Source organism: Genypterus blacodes, unplaced genomic scaffold (assembly GCF_046128005.1).
Source record: "Genypterus blacodes isolate CSIRO-AG114 ecotype Tasmania unplaced genomic scaffold, CSIRO-AGI_Gbla_v1 ptg000216l_1, whole genome shotgun sequence".
Taxonomy (NCBI): Eukaryota; Metazoa; Chordata; class Actinopteri; order Ophidiiformes; family Ophidiidae; genus Genypterus; species Genypterus blacodes.
In genome coordinates, this window is record NW_027467015.1 from 1,051,383 (window position 1) to 1,078,052 (window position 26,670).

At 41.7% G+C, this 26,670-nt stretch overlaps 1 protein-coding gene across 4 annotated transcripts; it reads left to right on the forward strand.

Moving 5' to 3' along the window:
• Positions 1–4,283: 4,283 nt before the first annotated feature.
• atf7ip (activating transcription factor 7 interacting protein) lies at positions 4,284–26,670 on the forward strand. 4 transcript variants are annotated; one of them, XM_076170311.1, is made up of 14 exons: positions 4,284–4,874; positions 18,531–18,583; positions 19,439–19,942; positions 20,086–20,518; positions 20,629–20,807; positions 20,918–21,055; positions 21,154–21,225; positions 21,311–21,390; positions 22,906–22,970; positions 24,045–24,665; positions 25,045–25,146; positions 25,292–25,363; positions 25,530–25,615; positions 25,749–26,670. In XM_076170311.1, the coding sequence occupies exons 3-14, from the start codon at positions 19,445–19,447 to the stop codon at positions 26,208–26,210; spliced, it is 2,808 nt and encodes a 935-aa protein (XP_076026426.1). In that variant the 5' UTR covers positions 4,284–4,874; positions 18,531–18,583; positions 19,439–19,444; the 3' UTR covers positions 26,211–26,670. The 4 variants fall into 4 exon arrangements, with proteins under 4 accessions (XP_076026426.1, XP_076026427.1, XP_076026423.1 ...); XM_076170312.1 differs by having other exon boundaries at positions 19,439–19,915; positions 25,286–25,363; XM_076170308.1 differs by having other exon boundaries at positions 4,285–4,874; positions 25,286–25,363.

A 26,670-nucleotide genomic window follows, 5' to 3' on the forward strand; every position in this document is an offset into this window, starting at 1 on the left:
ACAGTCACATCTGTATAGAAACCATAAGGTAGTGTGCAGTCATTGAGTCTGTTAGCTAACAGGGCTGCCATCACTGCTGAGTTGGTTTGCTGCTCTAAACTAACTGCCTCACTGAGCCAAATGAAAGCACATTTAGAGTCAGATATGTTAGTGTTAATAAACTACCATTCATCCGTTTATATGGAGGACTAAAAGTGCCAAAATTAAATAAATAAATACGCCATTAAATAATTAATTAAAAGTGTCATTAATTAATTAAATGTGTCAATAATTAATTGAATGTGAATGCGAACCATGAATTAATTTTATCCGTCAACCTCGCCCATCAAAGTTGGTGGGCGGGGCTAACGCGAAGTTTTTCTAAACATGGCAGCTGTGTTGATGGAGGATCTCCGTGAACTTTCTAGAGAGTTGGTGAGAGATATTTTAGACCTTGCACAGTATGTGGAAGCAGGACCTGCCTTGACTTGATGTGCAGGGTAACCAATCAGGTGTAAGAACCCGCCCTCTAACTTTGACGGGTAAATTTGACAAATAAAATAAATTCATGGTTCGCTGTAACACCGAACTATGAAATAATTAAATGTGCACTGAAATAATTAAATGTTTTTTTAAATTGTATGACTTGTTTTATTTAATCAATTATTTCACATTTAATGACACATTTAATTAATAATTGACACATTTAATTAATTATTGACACTTTTAATTAATTATTTAATGGCGTATTTATTTATTTAATTTTGGCACTTTTAGTCCTCCATACCTTTATAGAGCGGTGGGAAATCTTTTATTAGCTCAACCTGCCATGATTTGTTACATGTTTTGTTTAAGTGGGTTTGGGGTTCCAGGTAAACTAGGCAAGGCTAGTTTATTTGTTGTTAACATGCTACTTGGTTCCTTTCCATGTGCTACAACAGTATACATTTGTGGTCTCATATTGGATAATCCAGTGCCTTGATGAGGCAGGAACTGTTCCTGGCTACTGAACTTAATTGTTACTTTATAAGCCTACGTTTTGTTTTTCCAGTGAAGCAGTGAGTGCAGCATTTGCCTTGGAGGGCAGCGGAAAGATCTGCCATAGCACACATGCAAATTGAGCCACAACTACAAAGTGCATGAAGCAGCTTTCTGAGCTCTGTTTATGTAGGGATTAATATTGTACGTGATGCTATCAGCTAGTAATGAGATTAGCATTATTTTGACTAAAACACAGTTGGGCTGCAGTTGAGTCATACTAGTCACAGGTTTATGGGCAAAACAAAGACGCCATGTAAAATAAAGTATGGTACTGTGGAAAAGTAATCACAGCAAAAATGGCGTTAAAAAGTAGTAAAAAACAGTCCTATTTTTTTTAAATGCTATTTGCCATTGCTTGCCATCAGTTTGGACAAAAACAAGCAAACAGACTGAAACTTCAATGCACTCCAGCCGTGACGGGAAATCAAAAACAAAAAACAAACAAAGCAAAATTGGTGGAAGGATTGAAGGATGCCTGTCTGTATGATCATGTATGTGGACATCCATCAACAGGGATGCAGTCATGGGATTTACACTTTTTACTATGTTATTATACATTGAGACATATGTTATTGAGACATAAATAAATAAGTGACATTTTCCATGGTAACAATATCGGTTTAAATGATGAGTGTCTCATGTATATGGGGGTGAGGAGAAGGAGACACTTAATGGCTGTAGGGACAGCACCTGCCAGTAGATGACAATGTTGAGCCATCGCTGTTTCAAAGCGTTTCGAAAGATTTCGAGACAGTTTTAAAATGTTGCGAAACGCTTCAAAGTTTGACAGCCGTCCCTGAGGAAGAGCAGCCAGACTCAACGTGGATTTGCTCAAACAAACTCGACAGGCCTCTGGTTTTGTAACAAATTGAGCAGCCTGTGACCTTCCGCCTCTATTTTTGCTATTCTTACACCAGATACTATGCTTCTATCTATCATGACACATAGATCATTAACTCAAGTGAACCGTAATGGATATCAGACTATCAACGCTAAATAAACTGCCCATGTGAAGGCTTCAGTGTAGGAAAGAATAAAGAGAGTTATTAAAATAACTGGATGAAATGCCACCAATTTGTCAATGAACTTGAAAAACTTTGTTATTTACATGGATTTGTTGGATTTTTGTTCAGAAACTCTTACAGTGACCCCACCCTGTACGGCGTCATGGTCCACTTGTGTCTCATGACTCACTGCCAATACTGAACACAGAACTTCCAAACACATTCAGGGTATCACTGCAGTGTGCTGTTCCAGTTGTTGAGTGATAGCCTTGCCTATGGTTCCTCTGCTGCTGTGACAATCCATAAGGGTTCTGTTTTGTGAGCTATTTCATATTTACAAAGTAAACATCACAGATGTCATTTATGCTATTTCTGCGTGAGAAACCACTTTGAACAAACAACAACAAGGTCAACCTGTCTGCTCGTGTAGAATAAGAAAACCTCAACTCTGCTTTTTGTCAGGTTAGCATGTCAGAGCTTGCCTCCTGTGCGTGTGTGTGTGTGTGTGTGTGTGAGAGAGAGAGAGAGAGAGAGTGAGGCAGCCACACCACCACTTTTGACTTAGGACCTGCATTTTGGACTCTCTCCCGACTACACTACTCTTGCACTGAATGGAGCACATCACAGAATTCATCCACCATGACTGAACAAACAACGCGTGACAATAAATCTACGCCTAGTGGTCTCCATGGGAACTACAAGTTCCACACGTACAAACGAGACTACAAAATGGCTGATCAGATAGTGATCTCTGATAGCTACTAGGATTTCTACGTTCCATGTCCTGATCTATCTGAAAATCCAGATGATCATCATGATTTGGTATTGTGCCCAAGTGTAGCCCCGTTTCATAGAAATAAGCTTTTTCGCAGACATTGTGTCATTGTTACGCTTTTATCCTCGAGCTGACCTTCTGGTGGTCAATACAATTACCTTGCAGCAGCAGAGGCACACCTAAATGCAATGCAGCCACAACCTCAAGTCTTCTTTGCGTTGTTAGAGAGAACAGGAGAGCAAGGGAGAGAAACATCTCCCATCATACTCACACAGCACCACACTCCACTGAACACATGATTTTGTGCACTGACTTCATTGCATTTCCACTGAATAGAGCAGATACAAAGGTTAAGTCAACATGAACCTCCCTCTACTGGTCTTCATGAGAATTGCAAGTTCCACATAGACACAAGGAAGACAACAAAATGGCTGAACATTATGATATTGATACCAGACAGCTAAAAACAACTGGGATTTTCACGTCCCGATCTTCCAAAAATCCACAAAATTGTGGTATAAAACATTTAGTGCAGCCTAGGTTAGCCGATATCATGTCACCATACCGCTTTTAACCTTGGCTGATCCCTCTGATCGTCGATACACTTTTTCCTCACACCAGCAGAGGCACATCTAAATGGAATACAGCCAGTCTTCCTAATGTTAGGTTAGCATGGCAGAGGTATTCAAGTGTGTGTGAGAGAAAGAACAGGGGGAGAGCAAGGGAGAGGAGCACCACCACCACACTCCTGTCCTGGTGTTGGCCAGGTACACTACATTTTTCCTAAATACATTAGATAAACATTCACCCACCATGACCTGAACAAACATGTGAACGGTTGATAAGGAATCTCCCACCATTCCACCAGCATTACACATTCCACACACACAGTGAGAGGACAAAATAGCTGATCTTTATGATATTGATAAGAGACAGCTAAAAAGAACCAGAATTCTCACATGTCCTGATTTGACATAGTGCGTGTGTGGCCTAGGTATAAAAATGTACTGAACAAATGAAATGTATTGGCGTTTACCCGTACTCTGCACAATGACAATAAAGTTGAATCTAATCTAATCTAATCTAATCTAATCTAATCTAATAACGCATTAAACCTGAACTCTCTGCTCATACATAGGCTTCTCTCACAGTGGCAGAGATATGTGGAATTCAGTCATAATTAATGTTATTAGGTACACCTGCGCTTCTTCCGCTGTGACACGAAAAACATGTCTGTTCTGTCTATGAGTCCCTCTGGAGTGCTCTTATTGAAATCAATCTGAAAACAAAGCAGGGAAGCGCTCAAGTGTCACACAAGTGCATGGTTTCTTTTAATCCTCCTCCACCAACACTAAAAAGAAGAGTGTCAGACCTTCTAGCTACACCAGCTTCTTCTGAACAGTTTCTTAGGCTGTTGTTCATTTGGCCCCGCCCACCCAATAATCCCCTCCCCCTCCGCTCGGGCACCGTGTACAAATCACACCCCTCCTTTCTCCTGCTAATGTGCTGCTCCGGTCCCCGGCGTCTCCATCAGGTCTGTGGGGGGGTGCCTCAGCCATTCTGCAGTCTGGTTTCTCCAAGCAGGCAGGACTTGTGTTACTCCTGCCAACTTCACCCGTACAAACCGCTCGGTCGCGTCCTGGCGCGGTGCGTAGCGCGAGAGAGAGAGGGAGCGAGAGAGGGAGGGAGAGAGAGAAAGAGGAACACTGGTGTGCACAGTTCGACGGTTGGTCGACGCGGTCGTTCGGCGTCTCTGTAGACCAACCTCCCCCTCCCCCCACAGACACCGCGCCGACTGACGTCCGATTGTGTTTTTTTGGAGCACAGAAAAGAGGAGGAGTCTACGGCGGTGCGGGAGCGGAGTACAGTCGGATCGCTTGGCGGAGGCTCACCGGTAGAGGGTTTTGTTTTGTTTTTGGCGCAACTCGGTAGTTTTACCTGTGAGTGCCGGAGAACTGTTGGACTGCTGTCTCGCGCTTCGCTCACGTCGCCGTCTCAGGCGTTCGCACGAGGCTCGCGCCGTACTGCTGCAGGGATTGAAAATCGCGGGAAGAGCTGAACATCACGAAAAGTTGGTGAGTTCAGTGTACACAGCTAGCATGCTAGCCTAATAGAGTTCTGTTGTTACTGCCACATTACTAAGCGAAGACAAGTAGACAACATGCTCTTTATGGTTCGGTCTCTTGTATATGAGCAATATATAAGGAATTACAGATATTTTTTATAAAATTACAAATTTGTCTGATTTTTGAGTCTACGTTGCTTTTTTTCTGGAATATTCTTTTTATTGTCTTAATATGCAAACGTCAATTGACATTTGTTGAAATTTGTCTTGCCATGACAAGGTATATACATGCATCAGAGGGGTCAGCCCAGGTCATGCATAGTTGGCACCCCAGGAGCAGTTTCGGGGTTCCCATGGACTGAGCTGCTGCCGCCTAGTGACCCCTACTGGCAACAGTCATAGTGGCAGAAAGCTTAGCTAGCACTGGCTTAGCGACCGCCTCACTATGATTTAACTGATAATAGTAACATTAGACGCGCTTAAGTTGTAGGCGTTCTTTTAAACAGTTTTATGAAAAGGTGCAAGCTGCTACCCAAGTGGCTTTATGAAATTGCGCTTGCAAATTCTGAAATTACATGCATTGCTTTATGAATACTTGCTTATTTCACATTTGTTGTTTGGTTTTTAATAATTAAGTTGCCCACTGCAGGTTAAATCTGGTACGGTAAATGATATGCAAGTTAGCAAATGTGATGACAGCTTTGTGCCATCATTGGTCGTTTGCTAAGCTAACGTGACGGAGGATTTCTTGCGAAGTAAAACACACAGTAAAGCCCCGCACAATGAAAGATGTGGCACTTTGCTTAATCAAACATTATTAGTATTTTGTTCTGATGAGTTTGGGCACGAGCAAATACAAACAGGAAGTACTTTAATTTGCACACTACTTCACAACTGGATTTAGTTATGCAATTGATGTATATGTTACTCACTAAGGGCTAACAGTCCAGTCTTACCTGGTCAAAAAAGCAGGTCTGAAAACAATTGGCACATCTACTGCAGTCTGGGAGGAGGGGGGGCGAGTGTATATTTCCTTAAGATATACAATATAGGTAATGTAATTATTAGGTCACTGAAATTGTGAGTTGTAGTTTACTGAGACGTTTTCAGGTAATGAACAACACATGTGTAATTTAAATCAGTTCACTACAGTGTACATCAGAGTTGAAGATAAATACTTATTTTTTGCCCACAGTGTGGAAGAGAAGACTAAAATGAATAAGAAAGTGTTGTGTCTTAATGTTGTACCATTTGCCACCCCCCTTGTGCTGTAGTGGTACAGTCCAGTAATTTTCCATGCGCCTCAGAGTCGAGAATGTGGGTGTGGCTTAGTGTCAATGGCACCGCAAGAGTTGAGCAGTTATTCAGTTTGACCTCTTTTGTTAAGTTCAAACATAAGCTTTCAGCATGTCATTTGTTTTTTTCAAAATTTACATGTGCCTATGTAATCAAGTGAGTCTCCCCTGTGTGAGACACGTGTGTAGAATTGAGTCACGAGTTTGGGATTTTGGCAGGCTGATATTCATGCTGTTGAGATACAGTATGTTGGATTCCGTTTGGCCAACACAAAGATAAGCTGCATGAAGTTTGATTTTACCTTTTGAGAAAATGACACGGCCATGTTTCCAGTTTCCCCTCCCCCACTGCATCCAATGGCAGCGCTCACATGGTGCACTCTCAATTCAGAGCACAGTCTGTTACTTCACTTCTGAAGAGGGTGCAGCCTGAAAGGCTCCACCTACTTTTTCAAAGGCTGTTCTGCCATAACATAGGCTAGACTTTATGCGTCAGTTTTGTTCAATGATCTTTGTACTGAGAATTTCTCAGTGAATATAAAACTGTTAAATGTTTATAGCTTAGCAGTTGGAAACAATTTGTAACGATAGCTCAGTATAAATGTATACTGTGGCAAGTACACTAACATCAGATTCTGCCCAACTGTAGTTTACATTAGACCTCTAAAAGCCCGAACGTATGGAGATGAGGGGAGGCATGCTCAGTTTTGTTGCCTAGCATCTAAGTCAGATCTGTATGAATGTGGGGCTTTGACCCACCTAGGTAAATCTTTTGTAATAAGAAATTTACACATTTAAACACATGTTTCATAACCCCTGTGAATCCTTGGAAGGATAATTTCACGTCTCATCCAAGTCCAATCTCAAATTGATAAACCCATACTGTGGAAGAGAAGTCACTTCATCTCTCTCACTTCATCTTCATCTCTAGCATTTTTGCCACAATGGAAATAAGAGTGATCATATATATGTGTGTGTATGTATATACATATATTTATATATACAATATATATTAGCAAAAGTTCAATTTAACAACTTTAATCTAAGACCTGAGATGAATAGTACCTCCATTTAATTTCTAATTGATTAGTCATGTCTCATGTCATATCGGATTGACCATTTTAGGATTGATTGTTGTGGCATAAGGCAAAGCATAACTACCCAAGAACAGACAAACTTTATCTTGAAATATGAGTTGTGTACTCGGGAATAATCTGTCCTGAATTCACCCCTGTTGCTTATGTCATAGTAGTTCATAGCATTGGAGCTTTGACACAGAGTTATGGCTTTAAGAAAGCGATCGTTCATCTAAAATACTATGAAAGCTCACAGAACATTAAGAAACTAGCAGCAAAAGTTCCTGATTTAAAAAAAGAAAAAAGAAAATCATCCTGCATGCAAGAACTGGTTCCATCCAGTTAGAGCCAATTTATTTTCCTCATACTGCAAACGAGAGGGAAGAGAAATATGATCCTGATTCAGTCTCAACATAACCTCTGTTTAAATTCACCCTTGTCATCAGGATACATTGTTAATTGGTAACTTTCCTGTTGCAAATTATTGTTTTGCATTTCACATGTCCACCATACACGTGTCACATACTGTCTTGGTTGATTTCTCTTCATTTAGCTTGAAGTCCATTCAAATACATTTGCATATATGCATTTACATGTGTTGTTTCAAGTCAAATAGATGGACATGCTGCATATGCACTATTCAATACTGTAAGGCTATAAGTGGTTGATTAAAACTAGAGCCCTAACAATTTATATACATAGTTCTGTATATACATTGTACGGGCATTGTACGGCTGTATTAAAGGCTTATCTGGGTACTGGGTCCTCTTTATTTTAAAAGACATTACCTTGATGAAGAAAAGGAAAATGCAGGCAAACTGCAGCCGTTTGAAAGCTGCGGTGAAGCTGAGCTAAAAGAACACTTTTAATGTCGCTTTTCTATGAGCTGGAATTATCAACTGTAGTTTAACAACATGTGGCGTTCTGACTCATTTAGATCATGGGTGGGGAACCTATGGCCCGCGTGAGTATCCGGCCCGTGAGGCCGTTTGATACGGCCTGAGACAATCAGGGGTCAGACAGTTCAGAGCTGACATTGTTTAACACGATATACAAGTAACATAATTTTACTGTGATTATAATCCGCCTGTCGGACTGGCTGATCGCAGCGCAAATTGTGAAGCACAAATAGCATTGAGGAGTCAAAAGATGGTAGCATGCTGAAAATAATCATCAATTTGATAATGACTCGTATGTCCCATACACCTCTCAGATGAGGTCAAAGATTGGAAGGTAGTGGATTGGATTGGAGTGTTATGCACTGTTCCTTTCAGAGCAGTGACGTGATATCATACAGTGGGGGCCTCTGGAGGCTTGGTGGTCTGTTGGTGGTTGGTCTCTCCAGTAATGCAACTTGTAATCCAGAAGTTGGCAGATCACAGGTAATGAACAGGGTTGCCAGTCAAGTTTTCCAACTTTTTATTTCTCTGCTCTGCTCTGTTGAGCAGGTACTTAAAGGATATTCAGCAGCTGACCACTGTTATCTTCCAGGTTCAGGTAGAAGGTTCTTTGTTGTACAGTTCTCTGTTCTCTTTTGCAAGGTTAGGCCTTTTTCTATCAAACGTAATGAAAACATTCTCTGACAATTTGTCTGACCAAATGCTGGTGTGAAAATTGGAAGCAACCAATGACATATACAAAGACTTCCAGCCCATTAATGTCTCAGTGTTTATGCCTCATGAGCCTTTGTGGCATTGTAGGGGCTATATGAGATGAATGATGTTCTAATTTGGATTTCTTGCGGATGGGGATTGCACATCCCCTTGTTATGTCAATGTGTGTGGGCATTCTGAAAAGTTATATACGCAGCTATTTCTGAAAACAGTCTTTGACCAAGCCAGAATGGCAATTTCAGATAAAGCTTATGATGTTTGCCTTGACACCCATATTTAAAAGTGAAATGTGCTTGGTCACCCCACCATACCATTTTCATGCCCATTACTGGTTGACACTGGCAAGAAAACCCATGTGGGACTTTTACATGTATTCGTTGAGTGTGCTAGAGTGTTGTGCAGCAGGCTCTGCCTTCCAAGTGCTATATTTTGTTTGGATTTTGCTTGGATTATGTTGTACAAATTGGATTCATTGCGCCTTGTCTATGAATGCTTTTACATGGCATTTGAGGTCACATGGGGCTTGAGCCTATCACAGTGTATGTTGGATGGGCCACCCATCTATCACCGAGCTAACACAAGCAGACAAACGCATCACTACGTGTGCAAGTTAACATTTCCACATGGGTTCCAGTTGTATTGTGTGAGGAAACAAACGCTTAGAGTAAAACCCAGGCAGACACAGAGAGAACATAAAATCTCCACACTGAAACGACCTAAATGGATTCAAACCCAAGACCTAGGCAACAGTGATAACCACCGATGGCTAGTTTATACTTCCCTGTTGGAACTTAACTATAGGTACACCAGCTGCTGCGTTCCTGCAGCACACTTCCAGAAAAAGTGTTTCACATTTCTTTGTCTGAAGGAGAAAAATCATAGAAAGATGCACATTCCTCGTCATTTAATAACTCCAGCTCCGAAAAGTCATTTGCCGTTGTTCCTTTGCTACTCCCAAAATTTAAGGAAATAAATATAGGAAATATACCAACATATTCTTTCGCCTCTGCTTTGCAACAGACCTTGCCGCTGCCAAACAAGAAACACTCTACATGATCAAGATTTGGTCTGTAGACTGCTCCAACATCCGCTCCTGATCTTTAACAAAGTATCAAATAACACCTGGGCAGCTGCTCACTTGTCGTATACCAAGAAGAAGAAGGCAAGATGCTGATACAGTTCTCTTCAGTCTTCATTAGGGTCTCTGCATTTGCAGATTGTTTATTTGGTGATCAGTCTACCACAAGTCATTCACACAAACAGGCAACTTGGTCTCGTTCAGTTCAGTGTTTAGTTGGCTGAGGTAGCCTGAGGTTGGCCTGTTGGAGGAAACCAAAACACATAGAGGCAACAAAATATACCAGGGTAGGAACTCTATTTCAACAGGGGAGATTTTGGCCCAATCTGCTTAAACTCTTGGGGCATTTCAAATGCTTTGGAGGCACTTTCTGAGAACCAATCAGACAACCAGCATGTGGTTGTTTCTCCCAAAAAAGAAATCACCATACAAGGAATTTTATTGGTGCTGATTTCAGTCCCAAGCCTCCAGTTTTTGATCTCAACTGACGAACTCTCATTTAACAGTTGCATCTGGTTTGTTTTTGCAACCACTTTTCTTTGAAAGACTTTCACTGCCTCTACCACAATATTCTGGGTATTTCTCAGGGAAGAGCCCACTCAGGTCATATTCATAGCCGTAAAATGTGTAGCTAGCTTGCGATGGCATCAAAATTCTAAATTAGCGACATACTTGAATTTATCATTCATTCAAAATAGTGTATTGCCCCTGGTTATTTACACAGACTGTCTTGTGTGTAATGAAGCCAGGGTGCCAACCTTGTACCTAGCGTTTTCTTATTTCTACAGCTACACATTTTCACACCTTCCCACAGTCACGAACATGCGCTGTCATCGCTTTAAGGTGCAGCCTTGACTGCGTTCAAGACCCGCAAAGGTATCAGCTGTCACATGTAACTGCAGTTTTGACAAAATACTATGGCATCCTTTTAAATAACCAATTTGTCCACAGTATCAACCAACATATTGTATGTATGAGCTGATGCAGAGTTGATAATCGTCAGTAACATGGACTATTATTGCTATTACCCAACATCTTTTGTCAGCAGCTTGGTTTTCAGTTAAACTCTGGTTTGACTGATTGATGTTAAGAGTGTAACCGTAGGGTATTATCTGGGTGGGAAAGGGACAGTATCAGTTCTCAAGGTCAGTTCGAATTGCAGATATGACATCAGACTGGGCTGCTCTAATGTCTGATGTCAAGAACTGAGGATGGGAAAACACAATGGTTGCACCATGCTTTTGCCATAAAGACGGTAAACATGAACAATGGACAACTCTGGGGGGAGAAAAGAAGTGAAAATACATGATAAAATAAAAAGTCCTCTCCTAAATAGTCCTCTGCACTGACAGGATATAAATTAGAACTATGGTTCCTAAATGGTTCCTCCTCGGTGCAAAAATGCATTGCTGAAGTGAGACAAGGTCCCCTTGCATAATTGGAATTCACACAGAAATAAAAAGAATCAAGAGGAAAAACACTTGACATCACACATTTACAAAATGTAAAAGCAGACAGTCACAAACAAGAGAGAGTATTAGTTCAACTGGATTCCCTGCTGGCAAGTATATTAACTGCATACAGCAGCCGCCATTTTGTGTTGAAGCAGCAGTGCAAGCAATCCATCAAAGGGAAGGGAATGGGGGATGGGGGAAAGTCGAGTAGGCTAGCTTGTTGACTAATGCAAACCACTAAACTGCGTAGTTACACCATTGTCAAGAAGAAATTAGTCTTTTTCTCTGTTCTTTCAGATTATTTCAGATTATACCCCTGTGAGTTTTCAGCCAAGATAAGGAAGGAATGAAATTGAAAGTCATTTACATTTATTTATTTAAAAAAAAAAAAAAATCATTACCCTCTCAAATGTGTGCTCTAAGAGGAGAGCTGTAAAATGTGTAAAAATACTTGAGCTTCCAAGGAGATAATAAATGATCTAAGCTTTACCAAAAGTGCTGATCTCAAAACTCGGGCTGAAATTGTAGGGTTTTGCTTCATATCCTTCATAGGCTAATTAAGTGTGTACTCAAGTTAAGAGCTTAAATTGTTTCGATAGCTTTGTCCTCTCGCTCCCACCTTTCTGCTGCAATGGTTTGGTCCATGCTTGGCTGTAAAACTCCAGACCGGAGCAGACTGCTGGTGTGGGAGGAGGGGTGTTGGCAGTCTGTGTCAGCCTGTACACTGAGGGTCTGCCTGTGTGCTGCTAGCCGGACCTTACACAACTCCATTACAATTTCTGTATTTATTATTATTATTATTATTATTATTATTCATATTTATTATTCTTTTTGCATTGACTACTTTTATCTCCTCAGTGGAATCAGATTATATTTGTCACCCTGATCCTTTTTGTTGATTTCACAAAATGACAACCAGTGCCCTTTGTACCCATGAGATGAGTTTCCCTCAGCTGCGCATGACTAAAGGATAATAACTATGCGCTCGATTCCCATGGAAGCTTCCAGATCTACCCTCCCCCACCACCCTCCTGATTTTCTCTTTTCTTCCCTTTACTCAGCCTACTCAGCCTACTCAGCCTACTCAGCCATCGCTAGCCTTCACCTACAAAAAAAAATCCTGCGTTCAACCTCAGGGCACGGCCAGGCTAGGAAGGTGTGCTCTTTGTGTATTTAGTCAGATTTTGAAAGGTTTACTGGTGTTCATGTTTTGAGGATGTCTTGGCCTGATAGTATTATTTAGTTTTGTTCCATTTGTTGAATAGGATGAGTTAAAAGGGTAAGGACTTACTGAGTTTGCGACGGATGCTTAAGCTGTCATTAGAATTTTGATAAAGTGATTCACAAATTTAGGTGATTTTAGTAGGTGTGTTTCCCATGTATTGCAGATTTATCAAGTATTTATACTGCGTTAACTCCTCAATATTAAGTAGAAGTTTTTCACTTAAACAGGAGAAAACATGAATGGGAAATTATCCACCAGTCTGGATTAAACTGGGAAAAGAATAGGGATTTAATAAATGCACATGAAGGGAAGATTAATCAGCTGATCATCATATACACACTTCTTTGTGTATACAGGGTTTGTGTGTGTGTGTGTCTGTAGTAGTTATTCTGTGGGTAGATGAAGGGCCATATGCTCAGATCTGTAAGGATCATGTAACCTGCATGACAACTCAAATTAGCCTAAACTATATGATTGTTACGATTAAATATTGATTATGCATTCCTTACGAAAATCTTGGATCCTAACCATCACAATAGTCCACTATGACTAAAAACAGACAGATATCTTTGCTAGACCACCTCTTTCTCTATCCCTCAAGAGACAAGGCAATATAGGGGAAAGTATTGACCATAAACATATTTTAGAGGTCTTTACACAGTATGTACAATTGCGCCATAATGATTTAACAAATTAATACCTTGGTGACTACATGCTTAGAAACTACTTTTTACAACATACTGGCAAATTTGATGATTTGCAGTGCCGGTAGATGTTACAGCTATGTGCTGCAATGGAGTCATACATCATTTTCCATCATTTATTTGAGCTAAATAAGCTTAATTTTTTTTTAAATGTTGAGGCTGTTGATAATAGTAGTTTTGTTTGATGATGTGATTGTGTTGTACCTTGATATGATGTTGTGCTCAATATAGCAGCCTCAAAGGGCTGCAAACAGCAGACCAGGTGGCCATTTTGGGTTGCTGCAGTGAATCCAGATGCAGGCAGTAGGGTGGGGGAGGGGAAGACTGCGCACTGTACGCAGTTATGTTGGAATGCAGGCTCTGTCCTCACTGGCTGACAGTTATTTTCCACTTGGTGTTACGCCCCCCCGTGGAAAAACATTTGGTCATTGGTAGAGACTGATGAACTATGTTAATGAGCAAAACCAACACCTTGGTTATCTGAGAAAATGTCCTGCCTATCTCGGCTTGGCACATTGCTTGAGGCAGTTGTGGCAGCTTTCAGGAATTGGAGTAACAATTTTGGCATTATGTGTAATAAAGTCTCTGGACCCAGGACTATATGGTAACATACAAAATAAGAACTAATAGCTTGGTTTTGTTTTCACTCTACTCATAGCTTAGTGAGATGTGTACTAACTGCCACACAGCATATTGGCTGTTTACTGTAAAAGTGAAATTTAAAACCTCAAACACGTACTATTTATTTTAATGTATTGACATTACAATGGGTTGCTGAGTTTTCACATTCATGTCTGAGGGTGGAGAAAACGATCTACTTGCTTTACAAAGAACAGTAGGCGGGGTTTGTTCAGGGCTCTTCTCTCGCTTGTGCTCAGCATGCTGCTCTCACAGCAGCACTGGTGGCCATTTTGTGTGTCTGTGTTGAATGGTGAATACACAGCAAGGTATGATTTAATCGTGAAGCAGGACTTTCACAAAGAAATAAATGAATTATGGAAAAGTGACAGTAATTGAACCATAACATAATGTGTTCCCTGTGCACTTGTTCTCAAACACTAGTTAAATATGTGTGTCTGTCTTGTTTTCTGTCTCACCTCTGCAAAATGCTGTCTTTTAAATAGGTTAAGTTGTGAATTATCCATTATATCTCAAAACATAAGAGGAACAGACAGTGAAGTAATTGTTTTTATTTGTATTCATCTGTGGGTGGAGATTCATTTGTTTCCTTAATGCAGAGGATCACCCCCCTATCAGAGTGGTTCAGTCCATTTTACACTGAGCCTCCCTGGTGTAGGAGAGCTTGGGCGGAGGAGTTCCTCACTCATGCTGTGCTCTCATTTCCTTCTCTCTAGCTAGCAAGAATGTGTAATGCTAAATTGTGATCATTATGGTTTATAAATAAGAAGGCTCAACCAAAAGGCAGTAAAAAAAAAAGATTATGACCCTTATGTTTAAACCAATGATAAAAAACTGACTCCTTGCCTAAACATTTTGTTTGTAATAATTGATGTCAGTAATCAAGAACTTTGATTAGTTTTTTTGTTATTATATATAGTATATTGTATTAAGTATTTTGTTTTGACAAATACCCACTGCCATATCTGAATGGTTTCTTCCATGTTTAACTAGCAAAGGGAACTGTTCTAGGAGAGGGAGAAAAAGAATGTGTGTATGTGAGAGAGGGAGAGGGAGAGAATGAGAGGTAGAGAAAGGGGTGGGGGAGGGGAGTGCAGCTGCTGGTGTCGTGGGTGTGCAATTTAGCGCTGGTTGGCCTTGCTAGCTAAGCTCTGACTAAAGTACACATTGTACTGCGTTCACATTTTGTAGTTGCTCCGTTTCTGTTTTTGTGTTTTCTTTAAATGTCTATCATGCTTTTGGCAAGATATTGAAATGTCTCCTCTATAATTGTACCCACAGATAATTACTACAAAAAAGATCCCTGCATTTAGTTAAATGGAATGGTCTGAGTAGGGCTCCTCCCCTTTGACTCTATGGCCAGGTGATTGATTAATTAGCTCAAATGATCCATGCAACCTTTAATTAAAGGCCTTGTCAAAGGTAAATTATTTGTAATTTTTAAACCATGTTTGCTATCATAATTCTGTTGGACCTTAAGTATTTTTGTTGTGTTCATACTGCTCCTACTGTTGGGAGACACTGGGCTGCTTGAGAGAACTTTTTGCTGCTTTTTGGGCTTGTATTTTCAGGAACTTTCTTTTCCTGAGACTGTGCTCCTTTTCTCAGCAGTATGTGAGACTGTAGCTGTTGTGATATCATGAAAGACTTGGGTAAAGGTCCTGTAGTCCACAGTGGTCTAGCAGGGCTAGCAGGAAGCTGAACTCATTTTCTTTTCATGGTACTGCTTGCTCCTTCTTGTGCACAGCAACACCCGTGGCCATTTTGTAAGTAAGCAGGCAGTTCAGACTAAATCTGTGAAGGCAGAGGACTCATTTTCACTAAAATGTATCTACAGCCAAGACCAAGCGTTCAATCCAAGAGTTCCTCTTGATGTATTTCAGGACTTCAGAAAAAATACACTTTTAACTACTGCAGCACGAGAAACCATTTTATAAACATTTGAAATGATCATCTTAATTCGCTGAAACACACTTATTGTACAAGAAAAAAAGATAGCACATTACATTCCAGTTGTTCTTTGTGTGTCCTTGACCTTTATCATAAAATGTTATCTGCCTGTGGTGTTTTGTTGAAAAGAGATCCCCCTTGCTCTCTGTCAGATTGGTTTAGCCCATGCCTGGCTGTGCTAGAGTGGGGGATGGGTGTTGCTAAGGAGCAGTCTGTGCAGTGCATGTCCCTTCTGCCTGTGCGCTGCTAGCTAGGGCTGCTATCACCACTTGTATGTTTAAATGTTTTAGAGTCAAGAAAAACAACTCTTAATGGCTTAACTTTTCAAATTATGGCTTATTGCAGTCTGCTGTGTCACCAGTATAGATATTCCATATATTGAACAATAACAACAATTGACACCCTTCATCGGCTGAGTAAGACTGCTCAGCCTGTCTAGTACATACTGTACATCTGCAATGCACAGGATGGGCTCATCCAAACTGAGCCACACCCACATTTTGATTATTTGCTCCTTGTGACTCATTCAATCAGCAAAATACACAGAAGGTCTCAATACCACACTCCCTGCTGTCAGTTTGAATTTTCTTTATTCTTAAGGCATGCTTAGCATTTGTTTCTCTCATTGCAGCTTCAGTCTTGACTCAAGGTTTGCTTGGTCACACACACAGGGGCTTAGGTTGTTTTTTGTTAGACATTTGAATTGATTATAATTTTGCCTGTGATTTACATGAAAATTATTTTGCATTAGTATGAGGGTATGTTGAGCGATTGTCTGCCAAGCCTCAGAGGGATTTTTTTAAATTGAAGCATAGTGCGCCTACGTTTATTTGCGTAGAAATGAGGCCCACAGTTGTCACCACCTCGATCGATCAGGGGTCATTTTTACCTGTTGGTGCTCTCATTCTTGGTGATTGTTACTGTGAACATGCCTATAGTGAGAAGTTCAATCATTTAAGATTAAATATTTGACTTTCAAATATTGCCAAACTTTCAATCGTCAGTTTGAGGGAACCTGAAACCAGATTCAGATCCTAACCTGTGGCAACTTGGAATGTGTTTTGAGTTTGGGATCACTGTTTCATGTGTGTATGATATTGTTTCCAGAATAGCCAGTAATTATTTGGTTTGAATACTGTTACTGGACTCAATTCTGGATGGCGTATTGGCTATAGTAGTCAATACGTAATGTGATGTTTTAGAAGAGAAATTAACATCTTTAATTGCAGTGAGGTTGGACCACAGAGATGGCTTGTGTGCATCCTGTTTCTTGTTAAAATATGTTTCAGCAGACCAAAGGCACATTGTCACAGAGGCTTGAACTTGAGTCCCCCTGTTGCGAATGTTTCAACACCCTGCTGCACAAACCCTAGATTATTTTAAGGTACTGGTTTTGGTTTTGGTGCACATGCAAAACCCTCTGAAAGGATGAAGATGGAATAAGACTTGAGAAAAAATTTAAAAGCTCAAAATCAGATGAGAGAAGATGGATGTCTCTGCTTGTTTGTTTGTGCTTCTCGAGTGCTGCTGAACATAAATGGAAATGTAATGAAATATGACTCCTCACACAAGGCAGACCGTAATCAAAGCCAATCTGAGATGAGAAATAAATGGGGACATGATTAATCGTGCACATTTTTTTGTAGGCAGACGGTATGACCAGACGCAAAACATGACTGAAACGGCTTTCTGGAGTGAAATACAGTACAATTTCTTGTGCTTTTTGGTAGCTTCGGGCAGGACATGCACACATAAATATGCGGTTAACACTTGGTGATTAATTATAGAATAGTACCCATTTGACTTTTGAAGAGGTTGTGGTGAATTCGTACAGTGAGGTCACCTTTACTTAGTGAATTCTTAATGAAAAAAATGGGTCTGCAACTTGATCTATCAGGTACTGACAGACAATGCTGTTCAGCTAGCTACGGAGTGCTCCGCCTGGCTGCAAACAGCAGGGCTGACAGCCATTTTGAGTTTCAGCATTGAATCCAGACACAGAAACTGAATCTGCAGGATGGGGGAGGAGGGCATTGTTCACTGCGCAGTACGACTGGAATGTGAAGTGGACCAGTGAGCGTGCTGCCACCACTCTTCATTTCAGTTTACGTGGTTCTGTGTTTTGGCTTCAGGTTGTCAGTGATCTGATAAGATCATCTGACTTGTTTTTACAGCAAAGACTTTATGGCCATTTCATGAAATATGATATGAAGCAGAGTAGGAGTGGCTAATGGTGCTCAGCCTAACTGTTAATTGAACAGTCAGCCCACAACAGTGAGTGTGTTTTTCTGCGCACATGTGGGCTTGTCAGGTTGTGAGTGGGAGGCCTTTACCGACGGTTCAGTCAGTTGGAACCAGGTAACTAACAGAAGAAGTTGCAGTTTATTTTTCTGTCCAGAAACACCCTTTTGATGAATGGGATTATATTGGTGTACTAACACAGGCTTCAGTTGGAAGTAACATAGCACAAACAAACACCTTGTTTGAAATGTTGAGTCATTGCTCCAGGGATTAAGATAAATTAAAACCAGAAGGGCTGAATTTAGAGCGATGCTTTCACAGATTTGTTCTCGTATCTGTATCTGAAAAATGTTAAGCATTTCATTTAAACCTTCTTTCCTCTTTCCCACAGGTTGTAGAAGAATCAAGGGTTAAATCCATGATCAAGACCCTCTCAGCCTAAAGGTAAGCTGTCTGTAAATGATTTAATGTGTGCACGGTATCTGTGGTCATGCTGCTAAATGCGAAATGAGAACTTGATTACATAACAGCACATTTTACAACAGTACACAGCTGTCATGCATCAAACAAGTACCTGCATGTATTCATCTAAATACTACACAGGCGGATGTATTAGAATTCATAAACTGTGGAAACTAGCCCCAACACTACAAGGTGTGCAACAATGCACGGAAACTCCTCATCTTATCCATAACCTCCTTACTGCTGCCAGCACAGCCTAGTTATGGCAGCTGTGATTTGCTGCGGCTTTAACCAATAGGAATGTGGGGGGATGGTAGGCAGGTTGGAAAAAGCTGCTGTTGTAACTATAATGTCTTTTCAGTTCTCTAGATTGAAGCTGAGGTAAAATGAAGCTAGAAGGCTAATCAGAAGGTTGTTAGTTAGGACAGTTTAACTTCCTGTAACCAACATGAGAAAAGGTTACAGGTGACTTTTATGTTTTAGGACGTGCAAACATTTGTAGGCAGAAAGGTCCTCAGAGAGACTAAATGGCCTGAGTTCTCTGGCAGATGGCTTGTAAATTCTGGATATTATGGGACAGGCTAGTTTGATATGCAGATCTCAGTGGAAATAGAACCTTCTAGAAAAGAACAAGTAAGAAAGGTCCAGGGCTCCATGGTGACCTCTGGTGTTCATCTGAGGTTCTGCAGCCACTTCTTTGCTATGAAGTGCGTATTGACTAAGGTGGTTTCAGAGGTGGGAGGGATGGTGCTGCCTCTCTCCTGGCTCTCACTGTGGTTTCATTGATGGCTGATTACGCCCTTTGATAACATCTGAGGTCTCCTTGTCCCCTCACAGACCAAAATGGAAGTCGTTGTGGCCGAGAAGAAGAAGAAGATTTTCTGCGCCAGGAAAACCATGAAGATTAGTAACCGTCAGCAGCTGGAGACTCTTCACAGCACATTGTTGACAGCGAATCCGTCTCCACCACCTTTACTGAACGGCACACACAAGGAGGATGGACACAAAGTAGCGGACAAAGAGCAAACTAACAGCTTGGACTCAAACTCTCCCAGTGCCACTTCACCCGCCTCTCGAACCTCTCAGCACTCTCCGACACCTTCTCTGTCCCTAAACTTGTCCCCGTCCCCTCCCTCTTCGGAAAGTCCAAAAGAAAAGGAAGAAAATCCTTCCGCGTCGCCATTCCACTCCATAAACGTGGAACTGAAAAAGATGGAGGAGGAGGAGCAGCAGGAGAAGAAAGCATCTTCAGCACCCTCTTTGAAAGACTCCCCAACATCAGCACCAATAGAGGCAATGGAACAAGACTCAAAGGTGATCACAGAGAAGGACAAGAAAGAGGTAAATATTCCAAGTTAGCTCATTGTTTTTCTCAGTATTGATTTGCTGTGGCCTGAGTATAGATTGAAGTGGTTGAAGTGAAAGACATTAATTGTGGATTGGCTGATGATTGAAACCTACTAACGATGTCTGCTCTTTCTTAGGAGGCCAAGACTGTAACAGAAGGCTCCACTGTGGATTCAGTGAAGGATTCTGTTAAAGATTTGGACTCTTCTTCACCTGTCCCGCCCGCAGTATCTAGTAGCACAGAGCCCATGGAAACAGAAAGTGACACTCCAAAGGCAAAGAGTGCCGAGTCTGCCACAGCCAAAGTAAAAGTTGAGAAGCCGCCTTCTAAAGCTTCCACTTCTGCCTCCTCTGCGCCTTGTCCGTCCTCATCTCGTCTAACTCAACCTTCTGGCTCGGGCCCGAGGCAAAAAAAGGAAATAAAAGAGGGAAAGGAGCAAATGGAAGTGGTAAAGAATGGATTAAAAACTCCAAAGACTGAGGGGAAATCGGAGATAAAAAAGGAAAAATCGGGAGCGGCGGCAGCAGCGAAGTCGTCTCGACCCTCATCCACTCCACCAGCTGACACAGGTATGAGACTGTGCAGAAATTGTGCAAGAAAGTATTTGCGCTCTATGTTTACTCAGAAGTGTAATCTGTTATTTTGTTTGTAATCTGTTATTTTGATTTGCTCCGCCCAGTATTGCAGGGGCGAGGCTCCGGTTCTGGATTGAAGCGCACATTGTCAGAGGGTAATGAAGACGACGGCAAGGCAACAGAAAGGGATGGAAAGAGGCCCAAGATGGAAGGTGTGGAGTTGGAGGCACAATTGGAACTTAAAATTACTGCGAAAGCCAGCAGTCGCCACAAGCTTGAGAAGGTTGGTCTAGCCTACCACTGCCATTTTACCGCAAGGTGTAATCTAGTTGCCTGTGGAGATGCAGCAGTCTGTAAATTGACTTTGTTTGCCATTTCTTCTGATGTTCTCAGATTGTGCAACAGTTGGTGGACGAACGGTTAAAGGTCTTGGAACTGACGGTTTTTGATAAGAACTTGCAAGACCTGAAGACCAGAGTAGACAAGGTTGAGTGTTCTTCTAAACACCAGATGGCCTTGAACACTCTCCAAGTAAGTCGACTGACAGTCCTGTGAATTAAAGAATGAAACTCGTCTGACTTGTGCTTCCAGCTAAGTCTCATATCTACCTTCCCCTGTACTGTTTTCAGGCCAAGATAGCCCGACTAGCGAAGAAGTTTGGAGAAGCCAACCAGATGTCGGAGAACAAAAGAAAACAGGAGGTGAGAATTATTTTCTTACGGAAGTTTTTTTCTAAATCTACTCTGTGGTAATGCTGTTACTGATGCCACACTGTGGTTTCCTCAGGCACTCGCTGCTGCTGCTGCTGCTGCTGCCACTGCTGCTGCCAAGACTCTAACCGTTGCTAACACGTCCCCAGCTCAGCGGTAAGTGTATATCCGTGCCGAAAGTAATTCCTAACCTGGTCCTCTACAGTCAGGTTCTCAGGTTTTTTTTTTTGTTCTTTTTGGAATTTATAAATCACTTAAATTCATCCTCACCAGTTTTAATGTGTTTTCCTTAAATTTTATAGCAGTATGTGATCTTTGGCATTTTCTCTGTATTAAACTATGTATGAACGTGACAATACTGGACTGAAGCTAGTACTACACATGGAGGCCTTCACAGCATGAATAGTTGACAATTGTCCCGGATTGCTACCTGTAATCACTAGAGACTGGATTGATATCTATCGGAGACAGAATAAAGACTTGAATCCTCCAAAATCATACCTTTTGCAGACCAAGGTTTCACTGTCCTTGTTCGGTTTGTCAGGACTTCTTAAAAAGTTCACGTAAAAATATTTTTTATTAAGATTGGTCTGGAATAAACTCGTGTCCTAGTCTGTTTTTCACCTGCAAAGTAACATGGGTCCCGGTCCTGAGTCTTGTGACGTTCTACAAAGTGAAGCCTGAGCGTTACCTCAAGCAGTGCAGAGTGTAGTTAAAACTGCACCTCTCCTCCCAACAGCGTGCTCCATCGGCAGGCAGTAGAGCCGCAGCCTGAGGTGTCCAGAGAGGGAGTGGCGCCCTCTGTTGGCAAGAGCCCTGCATTGTCAGACAACTCGAAATGGGAAGATGATGATGAAGAGGAGGAGCGGGGAGATGCGAAACAGCAGTTTGTTGTTGCAAACAGGATGGCAGAATTCAGTGAAGGAAAATGCAGAGCAGACATTAAGCTCCGCTTGATCTCTTCCCACTTGGAGAGGGTTCTATACTATAACTGCAAGAGAAGCTCAGGGAAGCCCAGGGCTGAGCGCTACGCATCCTACCTGTTCCGCCACTTAGTTCCATATGAATCCTACTGTCTCTGGGTTGCAAGGGTCAACTATATAGGATTGATGGGCAAGGAAGCATTGCCCATAAACCTAAGGAGGACCATGAGGATGTACATTGAGCATCGATTCCCCAAACTGTCCTGTGTCAACTGGAGGCATATCCGCGACTCCATCAATGAAATACTGCGAGTGAAGAGAAAACCAGAATTTTTTCGAGATCATGATTGAAGAACATTGCCTTGACACGTTTACATTCTAATTTCGTAGAAACAGAAGCATACCGGGACAATTGTCAAAAGTGCATAATTGAAATGAATGAAACTTTTTTTAATGAAGTTTATTTTTTTTCACATTTTATTTGCACTTGGACTATGAATTATATGTTTAGATTGAAAGGGTTAATCCCAGGTGATTTGTTCCCCAACATTTCAGACACGCTGCTAAATACTTTCATGAAAACTCTGACCTGTGTTGTAATCATTCCACATGTTCAAATATGGGGACAGAATAAAATTGAATGTCAGCACCTCTGGACATTTGCTCATTTTTCAGGTACCAGACTGCTGTGTTTAAAAATGACCCTAAACTTAAACAACTCCTAAGCATAAGCAATCTTTCTAAACAGGCAAGCCCGGACATCCATGGAACTAAAGCAGAATCCAACAATACTCTCAGCATCCAGCACACTCAGTGAGTATTGATCGCCTTAATGGCTTCAGTGTGGTGTTGGATGAAATTGACTGCTTGATGAACGGAGCCGTTTGTGTTCATTCCAAGTTCCTCTTTATCATGCCCATCTTATTGTGATTTTATTATGAACAAAAAGTGTTTTTATTACACATTTAAATATGCCATGGTTTTCAAATCCATGGTTTGGTGTCGGTGTGGTTGGGTTCATAATTTGTAGTTGTATAACTGAAGACGATGCATTCTCACATCATTTGGGACCACCAGCATTACCAAATTTATATAAAGGAGGCTTTGATGAAACCCACTGTATGTTGCCAATACTTTTTCAGTCACATTGTCCAATCGCATTGACAAAAACCAGGTTTACAGGGAATGCATTAGACAAACTAAACAGGATTTTTATGAAATTCTACTGTGTCTAAGCTTTTACACTGACTGGTGTATTTTGTGTGTTAATTTTGAGTGCATGTTGATGTATGTGTATGTATGTTTATGTGTGTAGGCTACCACTTTTACTTAAGATACAGTCAGCTAATCATCAATTACAAGCGCAACACAGCAAGCCAAACACCAAACATTTGCCAATAAGCTGTATTTGATAACCAGCCATGTATTTGTTCTGTACTTAAGACAATTTCTGTCATACAAAAGAGTAGTGTTGTAGCTTCTTTGAAAATTGGCACATGGTGGATGACACTGAAACAGGGATGGCTTACTGGTCTGAAAGCCCTTAATTCCAAAACCCCAATAGTTAAAAAAATGTCCCATTGGAACATAAGCCTGTGCGACAGCCTGATATCCTGAGACCAAAGGGTCCATAGTGCCAAAAGCTGTTGATCTGCGTCAGGCCAAAGTCATACATAGTGTCAAACTAACAAGGTGATGTCACTAAACTTTGTCAACAGATAAACAGAGTGACTTCATGTCACTCTGACCACCCAGACCACACTCTGACCACAACACTGATTAGTTGTGTACATGTAACATCGATAAGACTGTAACCCTTAACGCCTTCTGTCAGATTCTAAATCTAAGTTGTTTTTTTTCTATGTTTGTCATGAACCACAACTTCAGCAACACAGGCAGTAGCCCCAACATCCACTTCCACCATGGTTTCCCAGGGTCCTATCCTCCAGCTGATCACCTCCACCGCCAGTGCTGGCTCCAATTTGGCCGGTGGCATCACCAGCCAGAGTCCCACAGGCACCTTGCTGCTGAAGCCGGCGCCTGGGAGCGGCATGATGACTACAGGCCAGCCGCTCCTCATCCAGCTTCCTTTGTCCATGACCAATGGTCAGGCAGGAACCTTGGTCAATATTCCTGTCTCCTCTTTGTCTGCAGCCAACTCTCTTGGCAAGACCAAAACCAGTACGACCACGGCCACTTTTATAATCAAACAGGCTCCTATTACCACCACTGCGACTGCCTCTGCCCCAGCGGCTGTCACTGTCTCGGCGCTGCAGGGCCCCCAGCTTGGCCAGATCTCTCTCGCACGAACAGTTTACCAGGGGGGCGCCGGGGCAATATCGACCCCCAATGCTGGGGTGTCTGTGACAACAGCCAGGACCCCGGTTCAGACAGTCTCGGCAGCCGGAGCGATGTCTTCAACCTCCTCTCCTGCGACGTCTGGGCCAGCAGCAACAGGTTCCACTGCTCCAGGACCCCCACAAGGGACCTCTCTGACCTCAAAGACAGGTAGGGGTGCTGTGGTAGAGAAAGAATATGTAATCTGAGCTGCAGCAATCTTTCACACCTAGGCTCTTAAGTCAAATTCCAGAGCAATTACTTTTTGAGGATTTCATTGGCTCCTGAGTTTTAAATAGTTGGTTTCAGTTATTACTTTTATGTGGATACAACAATGTGTGACCTTAAGTGCATCATGTCCATGAGTGAGGGAAAGGTGAGGATGAATTGTGTTGAATACTTCAATGAAATATATTCTATTAAAGTGTGTGACTGTCAACACTTGGCGTTGGGGCCAATCAATGCTTGAGGTAGTGTTTGCTTCTTCACTTTGTGAGTGATTGGTCTGTTGTGGAAGTTGATCTAAATGGAAATATCCCTCTGTCCTCAGATAACCAAGCTACTGGATCCACGCCAGCCAAACCAACGGCACCCGGGCCACGCCCTAAAGGCTCTGTCATAGATCTCACTGAAGATGATGATGATGTGCAAGGTAAGGTTGAGTTTAAGCTATTTCTCTTCACATACCAAAATGGATGGTCTTCTGTCATTTTTTCTTTTTCATCCTGTAAAAATAATATATTGTAAAGCCATGTCAAGTCTGAGGCTAAGTCTTAGTTGTGTCTCTCCAGTTACAGGTGTCCAGAATGCAACTGTTACACCTGCTTCAACTCCCCAGCGTCCACATCCAGTAGTCAGCTTTCCTAGCGGTAAGACCCCCACCCTTTGTTTTTATTTATTTATACAAAGTTATATCATCCGGCATTAAAGGTATGCATGGGATATTTTTACACACTAAAGTTGTAAAATAATAACGCTATGTATTTATGGTATTTGTGATTTATTCACATTTGTTTTACTTACTTACTCTTGTAGCAACAAGTACAGGAGCAAGATCATCGCCACAAATCAACCAGAGCGCCGGCACTCCTCATTTGACAGTCCATCACCGCCCCCCAGTGGTGAGTATTTAGTAATGCATTGTACGCAATCTAAATAGTATCAAAATCTTGTCTTTTTATAATACTATTCTTAATCATAGTCAGACCCTAGATCTTGATGGAGGCCCAACTGACAACTTTTCCCTTTGTTTAGGAATCTCCAGTGAAATCCCGCCTTGTAACTACTGCTACACCATCGCGGGGCCCCACCATGGCCTTGCCCCCTCTCCCCTCTGCACCCCTACCTGCAAACCGTTTACCCCCAGAGGCGGCGCAGACCTCACCTCCTCAGCAGCCTCAGCTGAAGTTGGTCCCGAGCCAGACGGGTATCGTGCTGTCCTGGTGCGTGGCAGAAACTGATCGCAGTTGTGCGGCTGTAGACAGTTATCACCTGTATGCCTTCCACCAAGACAGCTCCAACAGCAGTGCAGCACAGCAGCACTGGAAGAAAATAGGGGAAGTGAACGCCCTTCCTCTGCCCATGGCCTGTACTCTGACCCAGTTCCAGTCTGGTTCCACTTACCATTTTGCTGTCAGAGCCAAAGACATCTATGGGCGCTTTGGCTCCTTCTGTGAACCTCAGTGCACAAACGTCATCAATTCCACCTCCAGCTGAACAGCGAAGTAACGGAAACATTTTGTTGTGTTAAAACTTTAATGATCCTGATTCTTTTACTTGTTTTATTGTGTTAGGAGCTCAAATGTGGTGTATTGAACACATATTATATCTGTAAATATCTCCCTTCATAAGAACTGGACTTCTTACCGACTTAGGAAGTTGGTTGGTTGCGATGGTTGGTCATGTCTGTCTGTTGTATATTGGTTGTGAGTTAAGCTATTGTACATTACAGAATTAGTTAACCTCCCTTACAAGTCAGATAATTATGTTGTTGACTTCTGTTACTCCGATCTGGTTCTCGTTTGTTTTACTGGACCATAGGAGATGCGACTATTCATATATATGATCGCAGGATTGCACAGAAATCTATAAATGTGTGGTAGAAGTTGAATGATTTTTGTAAGTTCTGTCTGGCAGCCAGACTTTGACAAACACAATAAAAGGTTCTTTTTTCAAA